We start from the raw sequence: 25,643 nt of genomic DNA, 5'->3' as shown, positions 1-25,643 counted from the left end.
TCCCACCCCCTCACCAACACAGCCTTTTCCCAACAGGTTGACCCAGAGCAGGCATCCACAAACTGCGGCCCTCCAGATGTTTTGGCCTACAACTCCCATGATCCCGAGCTAACAGGACCAGTGGTCGGGGAAGATGGGAATTGTAGTCCAAAACATCTGGAGGGCCGAAGTTTGGGGGTGCCTGACCTAGAGGAAGAAAAGAATATCATGGTGGGATGCCCCGCTTAGCACACTTGTCAGGAAAGCATGGCTAGGGCATGGCCACAATGCCTCACGTTTGAGTTGCTCTGCTGTCAACTTAGATGCAAACCCAGCTGGAAAATCCAGTGATGGAGGGGAAGGGATATGAAGTGTAATTTTGTGTGTGTGTGTGTGTGTGTTTTGAGTTCCTGTTGTGGCGCAATAGTGCCTCCCAAAATGTGCTGTAAATACATTTCATGTGCACAGTTGCTTTTATCATTTGTCAATCCTTATTTCTGAAGTGACATAAGTGGGAGATTTAATCCAGGATAGAAAACAGGCTGGGCAACAGGCAAAGAAGAGGGGTCTGGTTGAATTATCGACACTTCTGAATAACAAATTTCTTGATTTCCTTTGCCTGTCCTCCCAATTTAGTTTGGTGTTTTTCATCTTCGTTTTCCACAAAGTATTTCTACTTTTTTTGATCCAGCCTCCCTGTTACATAACCAGGGCAGATAAGAAGCTGGTTTCTCTCTCTCCCTCCTCCCACTTTTGGTGGTTATAGTGTTGGACTTGGACTGGGGAGACTCCAGTTCAAATTCTCACTTAGCATTGCCTCTATAGGGTTGGACTACAACACGCAAAGACACAAGACCCTGCAGCCTTAGTGGAGGCAAAAGAAAGCACAATGTCAGCAGCAGCCTTTTCCCTTTTTCTTTTTACACAGAGCAGGTGTGCTGCTGTGAAGTCAAAAAAGTTCCAGAAAGTAGCATCTGCTGTCTTCATTTCCCATGCCATGGCTCTGGGCCATGAAGGTGGCAGGACTGGCTGACTGATGGGACCTTTTTTGATCCATAGGAACAGTGTGCCGCCTTCTCTCTCTCTCTTTAAACCCCCCCCCCCCAAAGTCTCTAACATTGCAGCTACCTAGTAAGGCAAGAAGGAGGAAGACTGAGCTGGTAACAGGAAGGGAACAAATAGGTCCCTTTTTCTTAATTTTGTTTTTGGTGGGGGAAAGAAAATAAACCTCTTCATTCCCTTTGGGCCTCATATAACAACCCAAGGCAGAGGGGATGAAAAGGAATGGTTCCATGTTTTCTTTCTTTTTCTTCCACTAAACGAAACAAAAAATGGACCTGCCCGCCCTCTCTGCCCCATTACTAGGCAGAGAGAAGGGAGCAAGCAGATCTGCTTTCCTTGGCTTCCACCCTCCCTGAAAAACAAAAACAAAAAAAGGGAACCCATTTGTTCAATCTCCCCATCACCACCCTGCTTTCAAGAGAGGGAGGTAGTTGGCAGCACAGGGGAGAAACTGGTGCAGGGACACGGAGGGGCTCAGAGGACATCTTTCTCCAGGTAGGGCACTGTTCCCATGCAGCTTTGAAGCTTACTTGGGTGCTCTTTGGCCCAGTCATTCATTCTCTAGCCTACCTCACAGGGGTGTTGGGAGTAAAAAAGGAGGGGTGGATCTTGTATGCCACCCTGCTCTCCTTGGAGAAAAGGGGTGTATATATGAAATATCTAATAATTTTTAGGCCAATGCCTGCTGTACAGTATATGGGTAGGATTCTCTAAAAGCTTTCTCGCTTTAAGGACCTGGAAGACAAAGATGGTTGATGTAAAAGTAGCACATTGTCTGTCCTTGTTTAGAAGTTCAGGGAATTATTGGCAGCTTTTTGTTTTGTTTTGCTTTTTAAAAAACGAAAACACAAAGCACGTTTTTGCTAATAAATCTGTGCTGTATCCAGTGTGGTCCCTTCTGTTAATCAGAGGTTCTTAAATCTAGCAAAGACTTCCGTGAATGGAAGATGCAACATTTTGCATAGTCTCCCTATGCACCAATGGGGATCTCCCGCACTGTTCTGGGGATCTCCAGCCCTGCAGAGTAGATTGGGGAAAGGCAAATGAGAATATCGCCTCCCTGATTTCATTCTCAGAAGCCTCTGCTGGATGTAAGAGCCATCAGTGAACTCCTCTACCAGAAAGAGTTAAACTATATTCTCATGCTAGATACATGGTGATTGTGTGTGTGTGTTTGTGTGTTTGTTTATTTGGAGTTTTGACTGCCTCCTCAAAAAAAAAAAAAGTTCCTAGGGATATGCATGCCATAAATATTCTGTGAACACCCATATTATTTCTTATGATTAGGAGCACAGCTGATTGGCGTCCAGGGAGGTTGAGGATACAGTCTAGCAGGTACTGCTGTTGAAGCTTCAGTTGCAGTTCTGTCCACACAACAGTCAGGCATGAATAAAGGTGGTGCCGTAAATGTCCTGAAAGCCAACAGGAAATCCTATCAATGTGTTTGTGATTAGATGGTATTGCCATCCACTGTGGCTCCAACTGGGAAATTACCCAGGATAAGAATTGGACTGTGCCCTTGCTTGACATCCCTGCCTCTCTTTCCCACACCTGAGTCGGTTATGCTGCTTAAGTTGGACTGTCCCCCTACCAGGAGTTTCTTGAAATGCATCTGTGAGGCTTTCCTCCATTCCATTTCCATTAAACTGGGGGTGGGGAATAAATGTGCTGCCACTTCCCCCCCCCCATTGTGTCTGATTGCTCTTGGCATCTCCGTAGTGGCATTTGTTTGTTTTGGGGGAGACTCGCTATGCAGAAAAACATTTTCAAACCCCCATTTTGAAAGCATTTAAAGTCCTGATCTTCCAGATATTTTCTTCTGGCACTGGAATAGCATCCTTTCCAATGATGGCAGCTTCCTCTGTAAAAATTCCTACAAAACTAGACCACATTCCTTTTTCCAGAACCAGTTCCAGGTGACTCACATTTCCTTGCAACCCTAAATATGCCTGCCTACCTTGGGTAATATTCTCTTTGTTAGCAGTTCTGTTCTCGTTAATCTTTACTGGTATTCAGTAATGATACCTCACCTGTTTGGAAGTATGTCTATATTGTTGTTTGGCCAGTTATTTATCCTTTGAGTCTTCTCATAGCCTTGTGCTGGTTCGAACAGGGAATCCCCACCTCACGAGTTTCCAGCTGTATTTCTCCATTATCGGCACAAGTGTTTGTTGTGGGGGAGGAAGGGAAAGGAGATTGTTAGCTGCTTTTTAAGACTCCTTAGCATAGTGATCCCCTTCATGGATCAATGCCTTGTCGTGGCGAAGGGGCTTGAATAACTCAGAGAAGCTATGAGCTATGCCATGCAGGGCCACCCAAGATGGACAGGTCATAGTGGAGAGTTTTGACTAAACGTGATCCACCTGGAGAAGGAACTGGCAAGCCACTCCAGTATCCCTGCCAAGAAAACTCCATGGACAAAGACAACAGGCATATAAAAGTTATGACGCTGGAAGATGAGCCCCTCAGGTCGGAAGGCGTCCAACATGCTACTGAGGAAGAGCGGAGGACAAGTACAAGTAGATTCAGAGCTGATGAAGCGGCTGGGCCAAAGCCGAAAGGACGCTCAGTTGCGGATATGCCTGGAAGCGAAAGGAAAGTCCGATGCTGTAAAGAAAAATATTGCATAGGAACCTGGAATGTAAGAACCATGAATAGAGGTAAGCTGGATGTGGTCAAAAATGAGATGACAAGAATAAATATCGACATCCTGGGCATCAGTGAACTAAAATGGAAGGGAATGGGCGAATTCAGTTCGGATGACTATCATATCTACTACTGTGGGCAAGAATCCTGTAGCAGAAATGGAGTGGCCCTCATAGTCAACAAAAGAGTGGCAAAAGCTGTAATGGGATGCAATCTCAAAAATGACAGAATGATCTCGATACGAATCCAAGGCAGACCTTTTAACATCACAGTAATCCAAGTTTATGCACCAACTACCGGTGCTGAAGAAAGTGAAATTGACCAATTCTATGAAGACCTACAACACCTTCTAGAAATGACACCAAAGAAGGATGTTCTTCTCATTACAGGGGACTGGAATGCTAAAGTAGGGAATCAAGAGATAAAAGGAACAACTGGCAAGTTTGGCCTTGGAGTTCAAAATGAAGCAGGGCAAAGGCTAATAGAGTTCTGTCAAGAGAACAAGCTGGTCATCACAAACACTCTATTCCAACAACACAAGAGACGACTCTACACATGGATATCACCAAATGGACAGCATCAAAATCAGATTGATTATATTCTCTGCAGCCAAAGATGGAGAAGCTCTATACAGTCAGCAAAAACAAGACCTGGAGCTGACTGTAACTCAGATCATCAGCTTCTTATAGCAAAATTCCAGCTTAAACTGAAGAAAGTAGGAAAAACCACTGGGCCAGTAAGATACAATCTGAATCAAATCCCTTATGAATACACAGTGGAAGTGAGGAACAGGTTTAAGGATTTAGATTTGGTGGACAGAGTGCCTGAAGAACTATGGATGGAGGCTCGTAACATTATACAGGAGGCAGCAATGAAAACCATCCCAAGGAAAAGGAAATGCAAGAAAGCAAAATGGCTGTCCAACGAGGCCTTACAAATAGCGGAGGAGAGGAGGCAAGCAAAATGCAAGGGAGATAGGGAAAGATACAGGAAACTGAATGCAGATTTCCAAAAAACAGCAAGGAGAGACAAGAGGGTCTTCTTAAATGAGCAATGCAAAGAAATAGAGGAAAACAATAGAATGGGGAAAACCAGAGATCTGTTCAAGAAAATTGGAGATATGAAAGGAACATTTCGTACAAAGATTACCATAATCAAGGACAAAAGTGGTAAGGACCTAACAGAAGCAGAAGACATCAAGAAGAGGTGGCAAGAATACACAGAGGAATTATACCAGAAAGATATGGAGATCTCGTACACCTCAGGTAGTGTGGTTGCTGACCTTGAGCCAGACATCTTGGAGAGTGAAGTCAAATGGGCCTTAGAAAGCATTGCTAATAACAAGGCCAGTGGAAGTGATGATATTCCAGCTGAACTGTTTAAAATTTTAAAAGATGATGCTGTTAAGGTGCTACACCCAATATGCCAGCAAGTTTGGAAAACTCAGCAATGGCCAGAGGATTGGAGAAGATCAGTCTACATCCCAATTCCAAAGAAGGGCAGTGCCAAAGAATGCTGCAACTACCGCACAATTGCGCTCATTTCACACGCTAGCAAGGTTATGCTTAAAATTCTACAAGGCAGGCTTAGGCAGTATGTGGACCGAGAACTCCCAGAAGTGCAAGCTGGATTTCGAAAGGGCAGAGGAACCAGAGACCAAATAGCAAACATGCGCTGGATTATGGAGAAAGCTAGAGAGTTCCAGAAAAACGTCTACTTTTGCTTCATTGACTATGCAAAAGCCTTTGACTGTGTCGACCACAGCAAACTATGGCAAGTTCTTAAAGAAATGGGAGTGCCTGATCACCTCATCTGTCTCCTGAGAAATCTCTATGTGGGACAAGAAGCTACAGTTAGAACTGGATATGGAACAACTGATTGGTTCAAAATTGGGAAAGGAGTACGACAAGGTTGTATATTGTCTCCCTGCTTATTTAACTTATATGCAGAATTCATCATGCGAAAGGCTGGACTAGATGAATCCCAAGCCGGAATTAAGATTGCCGGAAGAAATATCAACAACCTCAGATATGCAGATGACACAACCTTGATGGCAGAAAGCGAGGAGGAATTAAAGAACCTTTTAATGAGGGTGAAAGAGGAGAGCGCAAAATATGGTCTGAAGCTCAACATCAAAAAAACCAAGATCATGGCCACTGGTCCCATCACCTCCTGGCAAATAGAAGGGGAAGAAATGGAGGCAGTGAGAGATTTTACTTTCTTGGGCTCCTTGATCACTGCAGATGGTGACAGCAGTCACGAAATTAAAAGACGCCTGCTTCTTGGGAGAAAAGCAATGACAAACCTAGACAGCATCTTAAAAAGCAGAGACATCACCTTGCCGACAAAGGTCCGTATAGTTAAAGCTATGGTTTTCCCAGTAGTGATGTATGGAAGTGAGAGTTGGACCATAAAGAAGGCTGATCGCCGAAGAATTGATGCTTTTGAATTATGGTGCTGGAGGAGACTCTTGAGAGTCCCATGGACTGCAAGAAGATCAAACCTATCCATTCTTAAGGAAATCAGCCCTGAGTGCTCCCTGGAAGGACAGATCGTGAAGCTGAGGCTCCAATACTTTGGCCACCTCATGAGAAGAGAAGAATCCTTGGAAAAGACCCTGATGTTGGGAAAGATTGAGGGCACTAGGAGAAGGGGACGACAGAGGACAAGATGGTTGGACAGTGTTCTCGAAGCTACCAACATGAGTTTGACCAAACTGCGGGAGGCAGTGCAAGACAGGAGTGCCTGGCGTGCTCTGGTCCATGGGGTCACGAAGAGTCGGACACGACTAAACGACTAAACAACAACAACAGCATAGTGATAAAGCGGGTATCAAATCCAAACTCTTCTTAAATATGATGATGATGGTATTCATACCCCACCCATGGCGATACATGTGTCAAGATGGGGGGTGGGAAGCAAACAGACCATTGCTACTTAGAGATACATTTGTTGTTTGGAAGATATATAGCTGTAACATCCCCTTTGTATTGGACTAATTCACACAGCCAGATCTTATTGGTGGTAGTGAACATGAATGTGCTTATTTTTGTCAGTCAGTCAGTCCTGTTATTACCAAGGATGTAGCAATACTGCATGTGGTTTGATATCGGTGTTAACTTCCTACTTGCTGTAGAATATGGTAAGAATATTCCTGGAAAGTTTTGGGCACTATATTGTCAGGAACAACAGAAGTGATGTCTCCCACAGTTCAGATCCTGCAACTGTAACAGAATAACTTGCTGTGGCCTTGCTGTGGGGGGTGGGAGCAATCCTTTGCCTCTAATTCCTAATCACAGCTGCTGCTGCTGCTGCTGCTGCTGCTGCTGCTGCTGCTGCTGCTGCTGCTGCTGCTGCTCCTGCTCCTGCTCCTGCTCCTGCAGTGATGTAGTGGAGAGAGAACGCAGGCAAGCACAACTCCCGGGACTCTTTTTTTCAATGATTGATGCTGCCAGAGGTGTAGTGTCCTTCCTGTGGCGAATGAATGATGTAATGAGGCTTTCCCCTTCATTTATGATAGATTAGCATAGAGGAAATTGGACTATGAGGAAAATAATCAGATATTCAGCACAACTTTCCTTTCCTATTGATGGGCTCCTGCTTCACAATAGCCGTTTAAATGACAGTGTTTGTTTGCAATCTCATTTGCATTTCTAATTAAAAGCTAGAGAGGTTGCATTTCAGCTGCCTGAATATCTTTTGTTAAAGCTCAAGGTGTTTACTACTACTACGATAATAATAATAATAATAATAATAATAATAATAATAATAATAGTTTATCTATTTATTTATTTATATGCCACCCATTTGACTGGGTAGCCCCAGCCACTCTGGGCAGCTTGCAACAAAAAACAGTAAAAGCACAATACAACATCACACACTAAAAGCTCCCCTGAACAGGGCTGCCTTCAGATGCCTTTTAAAAATCACACAGCTGTTTATCCCACAGGGAGGGTCCAAAGTCAGTACCACAGATTCAATGAAACTTATTCCCAGAAAACACTGCCTAATTGCAGTTACTCTGAACCTTATAAATCAAGTATTTTGTTATGTACTGCTGCTCTTTGGCTGGTGGGTGTATGTATAATAGAATATATAATGGATCAAGACAGCTGTCTGCATTTTTGGACTCCTTTGGGGTGTGGCTCTGGGAACTGTCACAAATGCACTCTTACACTTCAGAATTCACCATTCTACTGGGCCAGTAGTGCTGAAATCAAACTATATAATAATAAGCACTGTCTGGACAGTTATGCGCCAAGGTTTTTGCTAGCTGAACTGCTAACCTTTTGCTTTTAATTGAGCAGCAGTTTAATTGCAGCAGCAATTCCCTGCACCGCCACCGCCCCCCAAAACCCCCTAAGAGCTATTCAGGATAAGACTACAGAGTTCCAGATTAGTTGAGCCATGTCTCCTTGGGGGGGGGGCACTTGTGCATTTCCTGGTTCTTAGGGGGGGATTTGGAAGTGGAAGCTTTAATTATTGAGGAATGGCGGTGGGCTCTGCAGAAATGTGACTAGTCTTCCTACTCTGTCCAAGTGGCAAAGTGCGGGAGGATGCAGCTGTGATTGCATTTTGCTCAGGGTGCTGGATCAGAATAGGGCATGGGCACATTTTAATTAATGTAGCAATCAGAAGAGCTGTGCTCAGCTTAAATTGTGTTGTGCTGTCATTTGGGGAAGGGAGTAAATGGGGACTGCGGCATGTTTATGCTGCCCTGGCCTTTGACTGCAGAAGTGTAAAAGCAAACAAGTCCTGCATGTTTTCCCAAGCGCACAATATCTCACTGGAAAAATAAACCGCATCATGCATGCTACCAAGAAATACTGTACAGCAGTGCTCTGTACACCAGTCACTTAATTTCACCCTGCCCCGCCCCGGACTATGTTTTGCCCAAGCAGGCATTTTATTTAGTGCCTCAGCACTATTGGGTTTTCTTTAAAAAACTTATGATCTCCATGCAAAAAGCCTAGAAGCAAACCCTAACAGTATTGGGTGTTGTTTTCCTTGCGTTTGGATCAAATGTTGCATCTCCAAGATCATGTTTTCAGCTATGAATAGCTACTTTCCAGACTCTGCAAGGGCAACACTTAACCGGGGTTCATTCATATCCATTCAAAGTCAGGGCAGCAAACAAGATGTGGAATGTGGCTTGGAACGGGTTGTCAAACTATGGTTTGCATTAACCGTGACAAAGTATTGCACTGGCACTGAGCAAACCATAGTTAAGTGGTTTCCCTACTTCTCTTGCCTCTACAACATAGGGTGTACAGGGCTGTGGGGGTGCACAGGCCATAGAAGGCCTACCACCCCCAGGAATATTGGTAAATTATCACATATGATAAGTTATACAATAATTTCAGAATGCTTTTACTTTTTCTCTGACACACACCAAAGATCAACATAAAACCCACAATATATATAAAATTTGTAAAAAATGAATTTGTTGCCATGTTATACAACAATTTTATCATGTAAAATAATGTTACATATGTTTAGTCTCACCACGAAATAGCTTCCTTTTACCCTCTTTTTGCCTTTTAATGCAACAGATAGGAGCAATTCTTGTCTAGATACCTGTAAGTACAGTGGAACCTCGGTTTATGAACACCTTGGTTTATGAATTTTCGGTTCACGAACGCCGCAGACCCATCTGGAACGGATTAATTCACTTTCCATTACTTTCAATGGGAAAGTTCGCTTCAGCTTATGAACGCTTCAGTTTATGAACAGACTTCCGGAACCAATTACACCCATGCTTCGGGTTAAGTACGCTTCAGGTTGAGTACTCCGCAGACCCGTCTGGAATGGATTAATCCACTTTCCATTACTTTCAATGGGAAAGTTCGCTTCAGTTTATGAACACTTCAGTTTATGAACAGACTTCCGGAACCAATTGTGTTCATAAACCGAGGTACCACTGTAGTTTCACCCTATCTGTGTGCCCACTTTATATTTATATGCTAGTGTGTGATTTTGGCTTAGGAGGAAAATGGCTGAGGATTACATCCATATATCCTGGTCAAGATATATACTAACTATCTCAGGCCATTAAACCAGTTTTATAGCCTGGTTAGTCCTAGCAGGGCTCACATCTGAACCAGGAAACTGATTTAACACGACACCATGGTTTAAACAACCCACCAATTTATCATAGCTAAAGAACAGTTGGTTCCAATTATTCTTTCTGCAGCACAAAGAATTCATGCACAGATGGGAACAGCTATAAAAGCCAGTGAGTTCCAAAAAGAATGTTTCTGATGAATCCTCTTTAGGTTTGTTGTTTTTTAAGTGGTCTTCAGTGACCAAAGATTATTCCTAAGCTGTTGCTGGCACAACCTTTTTCTGTTTCTTAAAACCCCCACAAAGGAGGAATTCTATGTGATCCCTATCTACCTGATTCCATTGTCTAGCTTCTCTTTACCTTAAAACTCTTCTTTAATTTTTAACCCCTGTCTTCTTCTTTGTAGCATAAGCATGTTGCTTCTTGACCTGCTCTCAGGGTCAGCTGAGAACAATGATCCTCTAGTCTCTTTTTATTGCAGCTTTAAAACAATATTTAAGTTTTCCTATTCTCCTTAGTCTCTCTCCCTTCCTTCCCACCTTGGGGGTGTTGTTTGAACTACCTTGCTCTGCTTTCGGTGGAGCAAAACACACTGGTAATTTCACACACAAAAACCTATTTTGAATCCTGCTGTTCCTGTTGTGATTGTTGCTTTACATAGGATTAGAGTTCTAAAACTGGTTCTAAAATGATCCATTCCAGACTAGAATATATTTGAGTTGTCTAATATATATAATAGATATGTTGCCTTTGGAGAAGGGGATATTTCAGTTTAAACTGGTTATCTTGTACATTCCAGACATTTTTGCTACAAGGATGGTTGTGCATTTTCCTCCTGCAGCGAAACTAACCCTTTATAGTGTTTCTCACAAAGATCAGACCTTCCTCAGCCTGGTGCTGTCATGAAGGCAACAACTGCCATCAGCCTCAGACATGCTAGGGAAGGCTGTCACAGTATTAAATACTGAACAAATCCTTTATTTTTCTGGTGCTTCCATATGTAGGCTTTTCTATATCTGAATATATTTCAATGGTTATTATGGCAAAATTCAAAACTTGGCTTAGTAATGGGCTCACTGCGCTCTAAGCTGATTGGCACAATTTAAAGGGGACATGACCCACTCAGTTCTGTTCTGGGAATGATGTGGATTGTACAGCATTCTGTATAGCAGACCACAGATATTAATTGACATTGCAAATTTTTTAATCAGTAGCCAAAATTAAGTAGGTCTAAGAAGTAATTTGCTCTAGGGTGCACTATCTCACTGATGGATAGCCTTGGCCGCTGTTTCATGGAACATTGGCTCATATCTCATTCCAGCTTGGCTGCTGTTTTAAGGCAGTGGTTGCCAACATTTTTTGGCCTTGGGGCAGTGGTTGCCAACATTTTTGGGTCTTAGGGCACCTTTGGCATTTTGAGAAAGTGCCAAGGGCACCAGTCAGTAAATGACTGTTGCCAGGGGTGAGGCCTAACACAAAAAGACTGCTGCCTCTAAAAGAGCAGAAAAAGATGAGTCAGGAACATAAAATGGTTCAAATATTGGGGTGGGTGGGTTCCTATTGCATTATTTTCGTGAACAAAAACATTTTTCTTTGCCAGACACTGTGGAGTCTTTGCTGTTTCATGTTGTAGAATAGCGCTAGAAAATAAAATATAACTGAATCCAGGAATACAATAAAAAATCATGGCAGTCAGCATATCTGCTCTCTTAGAGGTAAACTGACGTTTACAGGGTAGGGATCAGTCCGTCCAGTTTCTTTGTCTAAACTAAATAATAATAATAAATTCTTCCAGTAGCACCTTAGAGACCAGCTAAGTTTGTCATTGGTATGAGCTTTCGTGTGCATGCACACTTCTTCAGATACACACTGTGTGCATGCACACAAAAGCTCGTACCAATGACAAACTTAGTTGGTCTCTAAGGTGCTACTGGAAGGAATTTTTTTATTTTGTTTCAACTACGTCAGACCAACATGGCTACCTACCTGTAACTGAATCCAGAAATAATTTTGAATTGCTACAGCCAGCTGGACACATGCATAGACACAAATGATCACTTTTAAATCGTTGGCCTCTTCCTGTCATTGTGCAATACTGTCCTTGCAAGGATGGTACCATGTGGGAATAATGCTTTGTGGACTGGACACTGTTGCTGCTAAGGTCTTGGTTCAGAACTTACCCCGTTGCTGAGAACTGGGGGTGGGGAGTGGAATCCTAGAGTTGACAAGACCTCCTTAATTTCCATTCCATTCCTTTATCTGCAGTAGATTGATGACGTCAACTGAGAACTACTTGGCTTTTGGGCCATTCTCAAATTCTGGAAATAAAATTGAGGAGCAAATAACAATTTTAAAAAGATGGGAACTCCGCTTGGATCAAGGAGGTGCAGTGTAGGCAAGGTGGATGTCCCTCCTTCCGTGTTGACTTTGTGGCCCTTGTTTCTTTAAATGCTGATGATTTCCTGTTCTCTCATTCTCTACACACGCCCTGTCTTAAAGGCCCTAGGTTGCACCAGCCTTTTTTCCTAACAAGGCATGACTGTCTATGAGTCTCCTTTGGAACTCCTTGGTGCCACTCCTTGTTATGCCCTGCAGGGCTGCTCTGAAGTAATTCCTGGCACTCCCACCAGCCGGCCTCTGGAGTAACTCTGTTGCATGTGAACTGAGTGGCTGGGATCCGAAGCTGAGGTACAGAAGCCGATGGACTGAATTCCTGTTCCATCTTGACACAGGCGGTTAAATGAGAGCCTCAGCCCATGTGTCAGTTTAGAGCAAAGTGCTGTTCTTCCTTCTGATGTACAGGTGGACATGTTGGCCTGCCAGTTTGGAAAAGATCGTGATATCCTGGATTGCAACTGTGCAGAACTGATTAAAGAGAGCATGCAGCTGTGTTCTGACCCCGATTGGTGTTTATCTTGTGACTAACTTAAAATCTTATCCAGCAATGCTCCCAAAGGTCAGAACATGAAAGAGTGTTGAGGTTTCTTGTATCACACACTCTTATTCGGATGCCTTTTTGTTTAGATTCACAGATGTGGAGTACCTTTCCACTGGTGATATTTGCCAGCTTATTGTCTAGGCTAGAAAACTCTTGGTGGCTGATTATATTTTTCCTTTATGACCTGGAACAGCTACAGCACAGTATTCCAAAGCCGGTCAAAAAAATCCCCAGGGAATCATTGCTCTTTGGTGCACCTAATTTGTTGAACACAGGGTTTCTCAAACTGGGGTCTGCAGCTGTTTTTGGACTACAACTCCCATCATCCCTTGGGAAACTCTGGTTTAATATCAAGTATACATCCCAAAGCATAATGTAACCACATTCCAGTTAAGCTCAAAGTGAGAAGCTGATTTCTTCAGGGGTTTTTTTTTTTAAATATCTTGTTAATTTTAGCTTTTGCAGTGCAATTCTATGCGCCTTTACATAGACATTCCACTGTGTTTGGTGAGGCTTATTTCTAGGTAAGTGTGCTTAAGATTGCAGCTTTTAAGTACAGTATATTTTATTGGGGGGGGGAGGAATTCCCTCTGCTATACATGCATCAATTCACCACCTAAATTTAAAAACTATAACAATCTGCCAGTTGCTGGGAATCACAAATGGAGAGAGTGCTTTTGCACTCAAGTTCTGCTTTCAGCTTTCCCACAGCCATCTGGCTGGCCACCAAGAACAAGATGCTGGGCTAGATGAGCCAATGGCCTGATCCAGCAAAGCTCTTCTTATGTGAAAGGTCACAGTTCCCTTTAACCACCTAATGAACGTTGCATAGTAATGCTGGAATATGATAGGCTGGAATCTAGAAATCATGCCCCTCCTTTTTGGTGCTGGAGAGAGACCTCATATTTTATTTTGGGCTGAAAGCCTATTACAGTTGTACCTTGGGTCCCAAACACCTTGGTACTCATCCATTTTGGCTCCCAAACACCACAAACCTGGAAGTGAGTGTTCCAGTTTGTGAACGGTCTTTGGAACCTGAATGTCTGACGGGGCTTCCCTGCAGCCAATCAGAAGCTGCGCTTTGGTTTCCGAACGTTTTTGAAGTCGAACGGACTTCCGGAACAGATTCCGTTCAACTTGCAAAGTACAACTGTACTTGTAACTGCTGGAGATACATGAAAATTACTCTCCCACATATCTAGCCAGGCCTGGGTAACTACCCCCACACACCCTGGAAGTAATCTGAGTGTGAAGCTGCATAGTAGGTGAGACCAGAGCCCAAAGGTAGATAGGACCATCTCATACACAATTCTTTCTTGAGCACTGTGGCGGAATAGTGCCTGGTGATGATTCCGGTTCATCATGGGTTAACCTATCACTCCCATGATAGGCAAGTGTTCCCTGGGAGGCGGAGCTAGACAGCATTCTAAATGGAGGGGGAACAATCGTTAAAAGGCAGTTGGGGGTTGGCAGTTGGGGAGTGGAGGGTTAGAGAGGGAGCAGGAGCTTAGGTTTGGGTGGATGGGAAGAAAGGTTATAAGTGTTGTTATCAAGATCCAGGTGATGTAATAACAAAGTCTGTATTATATGAAAAGAAGATATGCCCTTTTAAGAACCAGAGAAATCCATGTTTTCAAGTTAAATACTAAAGTTAAATGTGCCTAAACATTCGTGGACTCGGGCAGTGTCTCAGTACCTTCAGAGGTGTGACTTAAGAGGCCAGAACAAAGCTTTCCTGTGGAAGAGGAAACTGTTTGCTTTTTCTCCTGTCATACAAAGGGCTGGTTAGTGAAGCCAAGGGAGCCACATAGTTGCCTAAGGAAGAGGCAAATTGTAGCAGTAGGGATCCATGGGAGGGAGACCCCACTGGTGGCAATAGGTCTCGAACGCAGAGCCCTGAGGTACCCTGGAGACAAGTCCAATTTGGACACTCCCGTTTGTATGGAAGCACAGGGAGAGCCTCTGTTGTTGAAGCCGTGAGGGGTGGGAACCGGGGGATCCCTCACTTTTATACTCTTTTTACCAATAAGAAATTAGGCCAGGAACCAATTGAAATATGTGGGAGATTGCAGTCAAACATAACAATTCACAACTGTTAGTTAGCACACACAGAGTTGTGTTGCTAGGTTCCACTTTTAAATTTTGATTTTGCATTGTGTGTGCAAAATCCATAAAGCCCTGGAAATGCTTCTCTGCTTCAGTAGGAACAGGGCACGCGATACCACACCAGTAACCCAGCCAGCTATTGGGGAGGCTTTGATACTTGGGCAATGCCAGGCTGCTCTGGGAATTCAAGGAGATCTGATTTGGAATGTCATGTGTCAGGCTTAACAGACTTGCAGAAAACCACTTGCAGCTGTTTGTTTGGAAGCTGCCTAGTGTCAACTGAGTTTATTAAACTGGATGTTTTCCTTTAACAGAGCTGTGGGATTCCCCAACACAGCAGCCTGCTTATTTTGGATGTACTTTCACTAGGGAGATAGTGACAAATATTCCAGAGAAGTGGGGGGGGGGCACTCTCAATCCTTGTGTTTAACTGACAGGAAAAGGAAATAGTCATGAATGCTTTCTCTCTGCCCCCCTCAGAAAAACAAAAACTAGAACTTGCCTGCATGACAGCCTTCTGTGTCCCTGATAACCACCTTCCGCTTAGTACTGCAGAGGAAGATGTTATGGGCTCCAGTCAAAGGAAGCGCTACCTGTCTTGAACCCACCCACCCTTAAATAAATCACCTGTGATAGGCAGATGGGAAAGAAAGTCATTCAAAGCAGAAGCAGCTCCCTGCAATGCAGCTGGACTGTATACACTGCACTTGGCAATGTTTTTATACATGGCAGTTGAGGGGTGATCATGCCGCAGAATAGTTGCTATCCACTATCTTGTATCACTATCGTCCATAATTGTGGACGAGTCTCTAAATTCCAGGAAACTGCAGATTAGGGATGTGCTCTCCCGCCCCCCGCCCCAAATGAAAACCATAACTAGTGGGTGATTCCCCTTGCATTGTTTCCATAGATTGCTTTCCATCCCCACAAACCTTTTATCTCTAGTTCTGTATAATCCAACGCCACAGATTTGAGACTGATAGCACATGTGGATGAGCACTTTTGAGGAATCTAGTGAAGGCAGTGAAAGTGAGAAGGGAAGTGTTGGTGCCAAGGGCCCCTTTACTGAAGCCCTTGCATTGAACTCCTCGTCTGGTCGCCAGTGCCAACCCAGGAATTCTCTCCAGGTGACTGAGCAAGCTGGCAGACGGAGAGCAAAGCACTCTGTCTCTCTTGCCAGCCTCTGTTGCCGGCTTCTCTTCCTCGGCACCCATTCTGGAACGGCAGACTGCCAAAGGAGACATGAGGGTCCCTTCTTCACTAGCCTGCTGTACTTTTAGCCGGCAAAATAAAGTAACAGCCTGTTTTTTACTCATAAGAGCAGCAGTCTTTATCTACATCTTTATCTATATGCTATTGATTTTTCTCTAGTTTCCTCTCTGGCGCTTCCCCGCCTCCCCGCAATCTTTATTTTTACACATTCTCAGCTTAGTTCAGAAGGTTTTTCTTAAATTGCAAAAAAATGACAGCAATTTACTGTGTATTTCTCCGAATACACACATTTTTGCAAGCAATTTTCTCAAATATGAGGCATTTTTGTTGCTTTTGACTGATAAATGCTTTCCCCCCTAACACAATACACATTTTTGTGCAAAATACTTTCTCGAAGAACAGCACTGCAATTTGGAAAAGTGCACATTTTGAAAGATAGCTGTGCCTCAGTTCATTTGGATTACCGTAGGTAATGAGAACCAAATCTACATTCGTCCCATCCCTTCACTTAACAATCCCCAATACTGCACTGGAAAATTATAGAAGCTGAGCAGTGACCTCTGGTGGTCACCAACTGGAGCTACAGAGAGCAAGACTGGAATATCAGCCAATACTGATTTTCTCAAATGTTTGAAAGTCTGAAATCTTGTCTGTGTATATAGAAAGGGATTAGGTTTAGCTTTCCTAATGCAATTTAGTTTAGCTTTTCTGATGCAATTAAAATAGCTCAAGTAAAAGTAAAAAAAATTACTTGGCATTCCTCTATTTAAAAAAACCACCTGCTGGTTCTAATAGACCAGATGAGAGCCTATGCATATCAAGGCGAGCAGTTGCTTTATTTTAGGTTAACCGATTGTCACCTTTTGACCTGTGAATTTGTGTGCTGAACACAGGTTTTTGGCCTACTCTCATCAGCTGGATAACTTGGTTGCTGCTGACTTGATTTCATTGGTTGGTTGGTTGGTTGGTTGGTTGGGTTTTTGGTGTGTGTGTGTGAGTTTATTTACATTTGGTTCTTAATGCTTAGCCATCTTGGAGGTAAAAAAGGTGGAACAGGAATAAGTAAGTTAAAGGAGCACCTCTTTCACTGGATGATCAGGGTAAAAGAGCCAAGAATTGGAATTCAAGATAGAATGAACAGAAGAGGGGACAGTTTCTGAGATAACCAGAACATCAGCATCACTGTTTAACAACAACAACAACTTAGTACAGTGCATGTGAAGAAGAAAAACACAAGACTTTATTGTGTACGAAATTTGATCTGCCAGGATTTTTTGTTTGACCTTGCAGCACAGATTCCCCTCCCTAGGGGTTAACTGGGTAGGATTGTAAAAACAGGTAACTTTAACCCAAAAAGCATAGCAGCCTTTCAAACAATAAACTCAGCCCGATTTTCTTTAGCATTTCTTTGTTCAATTGCTATGCTTGACTGCAGCACAAGTAGGCTTTGGTTGGGCATTGCATTGTGTTTTTCTTTCTTTGCTCACTTGTATCTGAGCTGGGTAAAGGAAGCAGCCTAAGTCAGAGTTCACAATATATCTGTTTCCTTTTTGAATCCTTCTGTATCTCTCTGTGTTCCATCATTTTATAACAAACGATGGAGTAAGTTCCCTGGCCAGGCTTTTATCACTTTCTGAAACCACTTGTGTAATGTTTCTCTGTAGGAAAAGGCCACGTGGTGCAGATTTTTAAGGCTTTAAAAATAAATCACTGAAAAGTTGTTCTGGGTGATGAAGTGAAGGGCTTAAAGCCCTCCCCAGTTTTTAAGTTATCCTTCTGTTTACTTCTGCATTCCGTAATTGAGGTTTTTTTTTTTTGGTTGAGGGGCACCCCAAATGCTCTTAATGAGTTGTTGGCTTCCTTCCCAAAGTTGCCTGAAGTGCTGCTCTCCTTAGTGGAAGTAATTCTGTCTTTGATGTAGTTTCCAGAGCTGTCGACTAAAGTTGCACAGTTCCCAGAAGAAATAATACCCTAGGAGTCTATGCAGACTAGAAATGCAAACTCCAAAATGAATTCTTCCTATAGGAGTCTGGCAGTCTGGTTCTCTGTGGAATCTTGCTTGTTTACATAATCTTATCTGGCTACGCTTTGGTATTTCATCTGCCAGGCAGTTCCTATAAAAAGCAGCTGTCCAAGCAATGGGAGTGGTGCTTCTGGTTATAGGGATTTTGTGTGGTGGTGATGGTTGTCTATAATACCTTGCTCAAAGTATACCTGTTTTCCTCCTAAGACCAGATGCTCAATATTTACATTCATTTGTATAAGTGTCCCTCATGACTTTTCTTAAAATGAAAAGACTACTAAGACTTAGGGGACTTTAAAGTTTAATATTGAAGGTATTCTTTACATCTGTACTGGATCTCCCCATCCCGAAATACAGCTGGTTGGTTGGTTAATTAATTAATAATTAAATGCACTATGCTTAATTGTGTGATGACCAGAATATGCAAAGCTTTAAAAAAAGAGGTGGCAAGAGGAAAAGGAAATCCCAGTTTGATAGAAGGTGCCATCCTATTTTTCTAACACTCTGTGCTCAGGAAATCTTGGAATGGACATTATCAGTCTTTGGGTTCCTCCAAACATTTGTTTGTGTGTGCTGTTTTAATTTGAAGAAAAGTCACTGTCAGAAGAATGACTCAAAAGATAAGCAGAATGCAGCTGAGGAGGTTGAGTGAGTTAAAACAAATAGCTTTTTCTTTTCCAAACGCGGTGGAGATAAAGCAGTAACTTGCAGTGGCTATTCCGACCACAGGCAGGAGGCGGCACAGACGTGTCCCAGCTTCATGGTTGCTTAACTGGAGCCATAAATCAAAGCAGCTTTGCAAGTAGTCATCAATTCATCAACTCCACCCACACAACCAGTTGCTATAACTTGTCCTGGCACTCATGGCTCATTTTTGGCATCAAGGAAACTAAGGAGCAGTAACAGGAAATGCCTGTCCATGCTCCCTTGTGCTTGACATACTTTTTGATGCCAGGCTTCTGGGGAGAGGGCACCAATTTTCTCAGCTCTGCCCTTGTTGAAAGACCATGACTACTTTGATTACTTTTTGCCTGCACGTCTAATAACATACTGTACCTTTTAGAAACTGAAAACACAAGTGGGTGTCTTCCTGCTTAGCCTCACACTTGCCCAATTTCCTGGGCTTTCCAGAACCGTATTTAAGACGGCCGAGTGTGTGAGCTATGCTGCAGAATTTTCGCCATCACTTTCCATTCTTGGTTAGCTCTGGTTGAATCGTTTTAAATCATGGTTTCCTAAACCATGCTTACGTAGTCCACAAGTCTTCTCCTGTTTGCATAACTCCCATTTTTCTTCTGAAGACCACCTTCCGATTACTTGAGTGAAGGGAGAATGGGTTCAGAGTGTCAGGGCTGGAGTCAGGTGCAGGTCAGCATGAAAGACACAAGGCTCCGTTGTCAGTGAAGTTAACTCTTTATTCCAGGAAACGGCATACAACACTTCCCAGCATGTCTTGCCCCTGTGGAGCAGTTGCCAGGACTGAAGGTCCCTGCCTTCCACTCTTTCTGAGGCTCCTCCTCTCCCAGATGTTTCCCAAGCAGTCTCAAACTGCACCTGCACACTTCTGGTCTCTGTTCGGCCCTCGTTATTCTGCGTGTTCTTGGAGACCAAGGAGGAGGGGAGCTTGTTGCAGCAGGAGAGGGAGGCTCCCTGGATTCTGCCTTAGCTTCAGAGTCTGAACTGCTCTCAGTCACTGGCTCTTCCTGTCCACTGACTGCTTCCTCTGACCTCTCCTCAGTGTGCCACTACCAATCCCCTGGCTCTGAGCCTTCTTCCTTTGCCATTTCACTTGGGAGATTTCCCGGTGCTTCCCACCACTGCAAGTCCAGCCAGTCCAGTAGCCACATTGTTGCTTGTGGTACCACCAACCTTGCCATTGGGCTGCTCTGGGGCACGATTAGTATAGTGTGGGCTCCAAGTAGCCTGGGTTTATTGATTCACTCTCCTACCCTGCACTAACAAGCCACTGGGCACAGAAAAGTAGCCATCACCATACCCTGCTCCTAGTTCTGTATACCTTTATCCCTTTCTGTAATTTCTGCCAATCCTCCTACTAGACGGCGTGGGGGAATAGGATATGTTGTGTATTGAATTTGCAGGCACAGCTCAGTAGCAGAGCAGCCAGGAACTAAGTTAAGGGAGGTAGTGACTGCTTTTAATTAACTTCACCTGGGTTGGGTAGGCTAGCCCAAGTAAGTGCTTATATATAGCAGCAGGGCTGGGGGTTTTGTGTGTCTTTTTACTTGCTTGCTGCCATAAATAAAGATGTTGCTATACTACCACTGGCTGGACTCACTATATAACAGGACTAGCTGGCCCGGCCACGCGTTGCTGTGGCTCAGTCTGTTAAATGGACCCTCAGAGCCCCCCTTCAGACTCCCCTCACCTTCATTTTGTTTGAGATATTTTGACCCCTCCTCCCCCCATCCCCCGGTTCATCCCTGTGAGCGGCCCCACCCCCTCCCTGCACTCCCCCCTCCTCCCCCACCCCTCAGCTCATCCCTATGACTTCCCCCACCCCCCTCCGTGGTCCCCCCGGCTCATCCCTGTAAGTCCCCTGGTGTCGGTGTTGGCGTATCCCAGCCTGTATGTCAGGTATTTGGCATTGGGGGGGAGCAAACAGCAGGGCGTGGTCTGCTTTTTGGTGTGGTGTTGGTGTGCCGTGGTCTGTCTGTGACGGTTGGATGTGGGGGGCTAGGGGCAGGATCCCAGTGTCGGCCTTTGTGCAGGAATGGCCTTTGTGGTGGTTATAGCATGTCGGTTGGTGACATCATGATCTCGGCTTGGCCTTGGAGATGGAGCTTCTGGCATCTGTTTCCCAGTGTGCACTTTCATCTGAGTTGTGAGTTCTGGAACACTAGGTTTTACGTGGCCAAGGTGTGACATCTGTCTACGTGAACTGTATATGGTCACTCGCATATTTGCTTGGGACGTTGTGTAAAAATTTGAACGCAATCGGTCAAGCGGTTTCAGAGAAAAGTAGAGACACACCCACATGGCCAGTTTACATTATATATATACATATATATACATAGATAGATAGATAGATAGATAGATAGATAGATAGATAGATAGATAGATACTTGCTTCCTTAAAGATGTGCTTGCTGAAATGGCCAGGTTGTCACCATTAGAGATATTTATGGGAGGAGAAATATCTCCCTTTGCCAGGAAAACCTGAGCTCCCACCAGTTCTTACTGATGGGATTTTATAACCTGCCCATCACCAAATGGTCCCAGGGTAGAACATAAACAAGATAATTAGAACAGTGCAATAAAAACAAGCTCAAGTACACATGCTATTAAAATCTTTATTAAAATAAACAAAATCAAGCAAAATATCAGGCTGTGAATAATCACAGCTAAATAGCTCATCGCACTCTCCAGCCCCTCCCAAAGGCCTGGCAATTTGTTTGCTTGGCATATATACCCAACTGAAATAGCTTTGGCATATTATATGGATAAGTGACTTTCTTCCTTGATTTTTTTCATATAATGTATATTTGTATACTGTTGTATGTTGCCTTGGGTCCACTTGAGAAAGAAGTCTGAAAAAATATTTAATAATAACAAATGTCCCTCCATGATGGGTCTGCAAAGTAGTATTTAACTTTTGGGAATTTCTGTATGACGGATTTCATAGGTGTATTTGCAACATAACCCGATGTAAAAATTCATTAACTGTTCTTGTCTACAGATAACACAAGAAGGGCTGCTTCTGCATTGCACAGCAGCAGCCCACGTCCTCCTCCAGTCTCACAAAATCTCTTAGAAATTATGGTTTGTTGCTAGCAAGAGTTTATGCTGGCTGGGACTGATGGAAGTTGAATCCCTGAAAAGTGGGGTGGGGAGGAGAAAGATGTTCAAAGCAAGAACAGTTTGCAGCATGGGCAAATGACTACATTTTATAAATGTTGGAGATGAAATTCCATTGCTTGCTGGAAAGAGTTTATGGCTCAGTGGCATGTGAAATTCAACTCTTCCTTTCTCCTCTCTTCTCAGATGAAGCAGATTATGGTAACTTTGGTTCAAACACCTTAACCAGGAAAAAGAAAGCTCTGGTGACCCTCCGGAATGACAACCTTCGCAGACGCCCCCACGTTAATATCAGCATGCCTCAGGATTTTAGACCCGTGTCTTCCATCATTGATGTGGACATCCTACCTGAAACTCATAGGAGAGTGAGATTGTATCGACATGGGTGTGAGAAGCCACTAGGGTTCTACATTCGTGATGGGACCAGTGTCAGAGTAACTCCTCATGGACTGGAAAAGGTACCTGGCATTTTCATCTCTCGGATGGTTCCTGGTGGTTTAGCTGAGAGTACAGGCTTGTTGGCTGTCAACGATGAAGTCCTGGAAGTGAATGGCATAGAAGTGGCCGGGAAAACTCTTGACCAGGTAACGGACATGATGATCGCCAACAGCCATAATCTTATCATCACAGTCAAGCCAGCAAACCAAAGGAACAATATTATCAGAAGCAGTCGGATGTCTGGGAGTTCTGGCCAGTCTACAGACAGCACTGCAAGTCATCACAGTTTGCCTTCTTCTCATGTCCTGCAGAACTTCCACCCTGATGAAATGGAGAGTGACGAGGATGCTGACATTGTAATTGAGGGCTGTCTGGAGCCACAACCCATTCCGAAATCGCACAGCCTTCCTTCTGGTAGCCTTTCCAGAATTAACGGCAGCAGTCTTAGCCAAAGACTACAGAGGGACCTGGTACTCAACAACAGCTTGGGACGAGAAAGCAATGGCAATATTCACAAAATTCTGAGTTCCTTAAAAACTGACCCTCGTCATAGCTTGGTTATTCCCAAAGGAGGCATTGAGGAGGACGGAACGGTGATCACACTTTAGTGGGTGCTTCTGAGTGAGTGTGTGTGTGTTTCTTGTCTGAAGTGCCAACTGGAACAAATCTATACACATCCCGAAGAGAGGGAATCTTAATTCTCTTAGACCTTCTGAGGTGTGAAACACATGTTACTTTCCGGACATGGTGGTATTCAGGATTATACATAAAAGTGCTGCCTATTGCAACCCATGAAAAATTGTAAATATGGTTTCTGCTCCCAGGGTCAGAATGAGGGAAAGTAAAGATTGCTGCATTTTAAAAAAGAATCCCATCTATGAAAGTATGTCTGCTGCATGTATGGATTGTACGCTGCAATATATACATGTAAATGGTATATATTTTGATGATTAATAACAACAGACACAGTAAACATGGAATGGGCATTCATAAATTAGTCTTTGAGGGGAAAACTACTATTAAGGATTGCATCCAACAGGGTTGCTCAGTCAGGTTTGTCTCAGCTGAGCAGGAAAATCCTTCCTCTTCCTTTGCAACACCCCCAACCAAGTCTGCTCTGGCAGGTTCCCAAGTTCTCTGGAGCAGAATTAGGAAAGGGAAATTGCTGGAAATTGCTGACCACTCCAGTACATATACTGACCAAAGCCTTACCATCAGTTGAATAGCATGATTGGATGCAATGCAATGTGTTTAAATTTTGAAATTTTACTTTCTGCCATTATATACTGCTTCCTAGTTTGTTTACACAGAAAATTTACTTGTCTTGCCCCTAAATCTGGAAAGGGCTAACTGAAAAACTTTCTATCCTGAAAATAGCATTGAGGGAATGCTGCATTTTTTTTATTTTTCATTTTTTTGGAACAAAACTTTGACCAAATGATTTTGTGTTTTATATGTATATTTTTAAAGTGGGATAGTGTCATGTTGTTGCCATAATTTCTTTTTGATCAGCACCACCTGCTGGTGACTTGTAGTACTGTTGGAATAAACTGTCTTCATATGATGTGAAAAAATAACAGGCAGCATGTAGGTTGATTTAATTGATGCACCATCAGGATATGTGTTCTCTTTTTATTGCTAAAATATTTATTAGACAAATACTCAAATTTTAGTGACTGTTGGTTTCACTTTTTTATATTGATAACAGTACTGAATTTGCAAATAAAAAATAAGATTGCTTGGACTGCATTTTACGTCGCCACAAGAAGCTCATCTAAGGCTGTAATGCTAACTCCACTTATTTGGGAATAAGCCCCATTGAATTTAATGGGACTTGCTTCTGAGTAGAATTGGTTAGGATTGCAGCCTAAAATTGTCTTACTGTTTAGAATTAACTTGAATCCAGAGTCTTTAATAATGAAAGCTGGTTCCTCTTGGTACATACTGATTTCCTAATCTAGAGTGTTATTTTATTTTATTGTCCCTGGAGTCTAAAATGCTACAATTCAGCAGCATATCAAGTGTTTCAAGTAAAGTTAGATTGTTGGGATCATGATTAGTTATAAAGCAAATCAATAATAGGCTACTCCAAAAGAAACGGTTTTGCTCCCAGGCTCTGTTTTTCTGTTCTATAAAACACCACAAGCTGTTACAATGTTTAATAGAAAAAAGGTTGACTATATTATGAAGTGTCTAGGAAAAAATATAATTGTGTTACAATGTATTTTTCTACTTTTAGCTTTGTCATTTTCTTTGTTTTTTACTGTGTAGTTTTGTGTATTAAAGCGTTTCTAAACAAATGAAAATTCTTTATATAAATTATATCCCACACCTTCCACACCCTTATTTTGTACTATAAAGGGCTCAAAACACTTTGGGGTTGTTTAATAAAAAAGCCTTTTATTGTTCTGCTTGGAATAAAGTTATGTATAAGCTTCAATATTTCTTAACTGAAAAATGCCACCATCACCCCAAACCCAGGTCCTGGGCACCAAAGCCATCTCAATAAAAAATACCTTTGGTGCTTCAGAAGAAGCAGGGAGTGGGAATATGTTGCCATCTATGTTGTTTGGACTCAATTCTCATCATCCCTGGCCAGTTGCTGTGCTGCCTGGGGCTGATGGGAGATGGGAGCCTAGTAACATCAGGAGGGCTACAAGTTCCCCACCTGTGCTACTGAAGAGTGTACGGGAGTGAGGATTTTAGGTACCCATTGAATACCTTGCCACATAGAAAGAAATTGATTGTATGGAATATTTGGAAGAGTGTAAATATGTTAGGAAACTAGATGCAGGGTTATTTTACCTATACAGAGTTGCTGAGATCTGGATGTGGCAAAAGCAAATACTTGAACTTTGTGTTGTAGAAATGGAGCCAGTAAAAAGACCAGACACCGATTGCCATTGGTGAACAGATAACGTCAAATTTTTAGAGGCCCCAGTATTTATGCAGAATGGGATCCCTATAGAACCACTTTGTCAAAATCACATGGAGTTGGCTTTTGATCAATCTCACGTCTGTGTAACAAACACTTCATGATCAAAAGTATCAATCACATAAATGTTTTAAAGGGAATACAGATTATGTTAACCTCTTCTGAAAAATTAACCAGACTACAATCTGCAGTCTTTGTGTCATTAGTCCTCCTGAGTCATTACAAATCGGGGATAAGTCTCCATGCTTCTCACTTAAGGCACATAACTGCACGTGATTTCGTAGGTGACTGAAACAACGATTGTAGATAAGTATTTATTTGTGCTTTCGGTGGTGACAGGCCCCCTCTTTTCTTCCCAGCCCTATACTGCATATAACACCAGTGTCTCACAATAAATGTAACTGAAGAAAGAGACAATGCATGTG

General features: G+C 43.0%; 1 protein-coding gene across 1 annotated transcript in view; it reads left to right on the top strand.

Moving 5' to 3' along the window:
- The window catches only part of PARD6G (par-6 family cell polarity regulator gamma), a 74,095-nt gene extending 49,481 nt beyond the window's left edge, over window positions 1–24,614 (top strand). Inside the window, exon 3 of the mRNA XM_035125162.2 lies at window positions 22,032–24,614. Within this exon, the coding sequence (XP_034981053.2) occupies window positions 22,032–22,891 (860 nt within the window). The 3' untranslated portion in view covers window positions 22,892–24,614. The remainder of the gene's footprint in view (window positions 1–22,031) is intronic.
- Window positions 24,615–25,643: the final 1,029 nt, after the last annotated feature.

This window comes from Zootoca vivipara, chromosome 8 (assembly GCF_963506605.1).
Source record: "Zootoca vivipara chromosome 8, rZooViv1.1, whole genome shotgun sequence".
In the NCBI taxonomy this organism is placed as follows: Eukaryota; Metazoa; Chordata; class Lepidosauria; order Squamata; family Lacertidae; genus Zootoca; species Zootoca vivipara.
The sequence above is the reverse complement of the archived record's forward strand: the minus strand, read 5'-3'. Positions and strand labels throughout refer to the sequence as shown.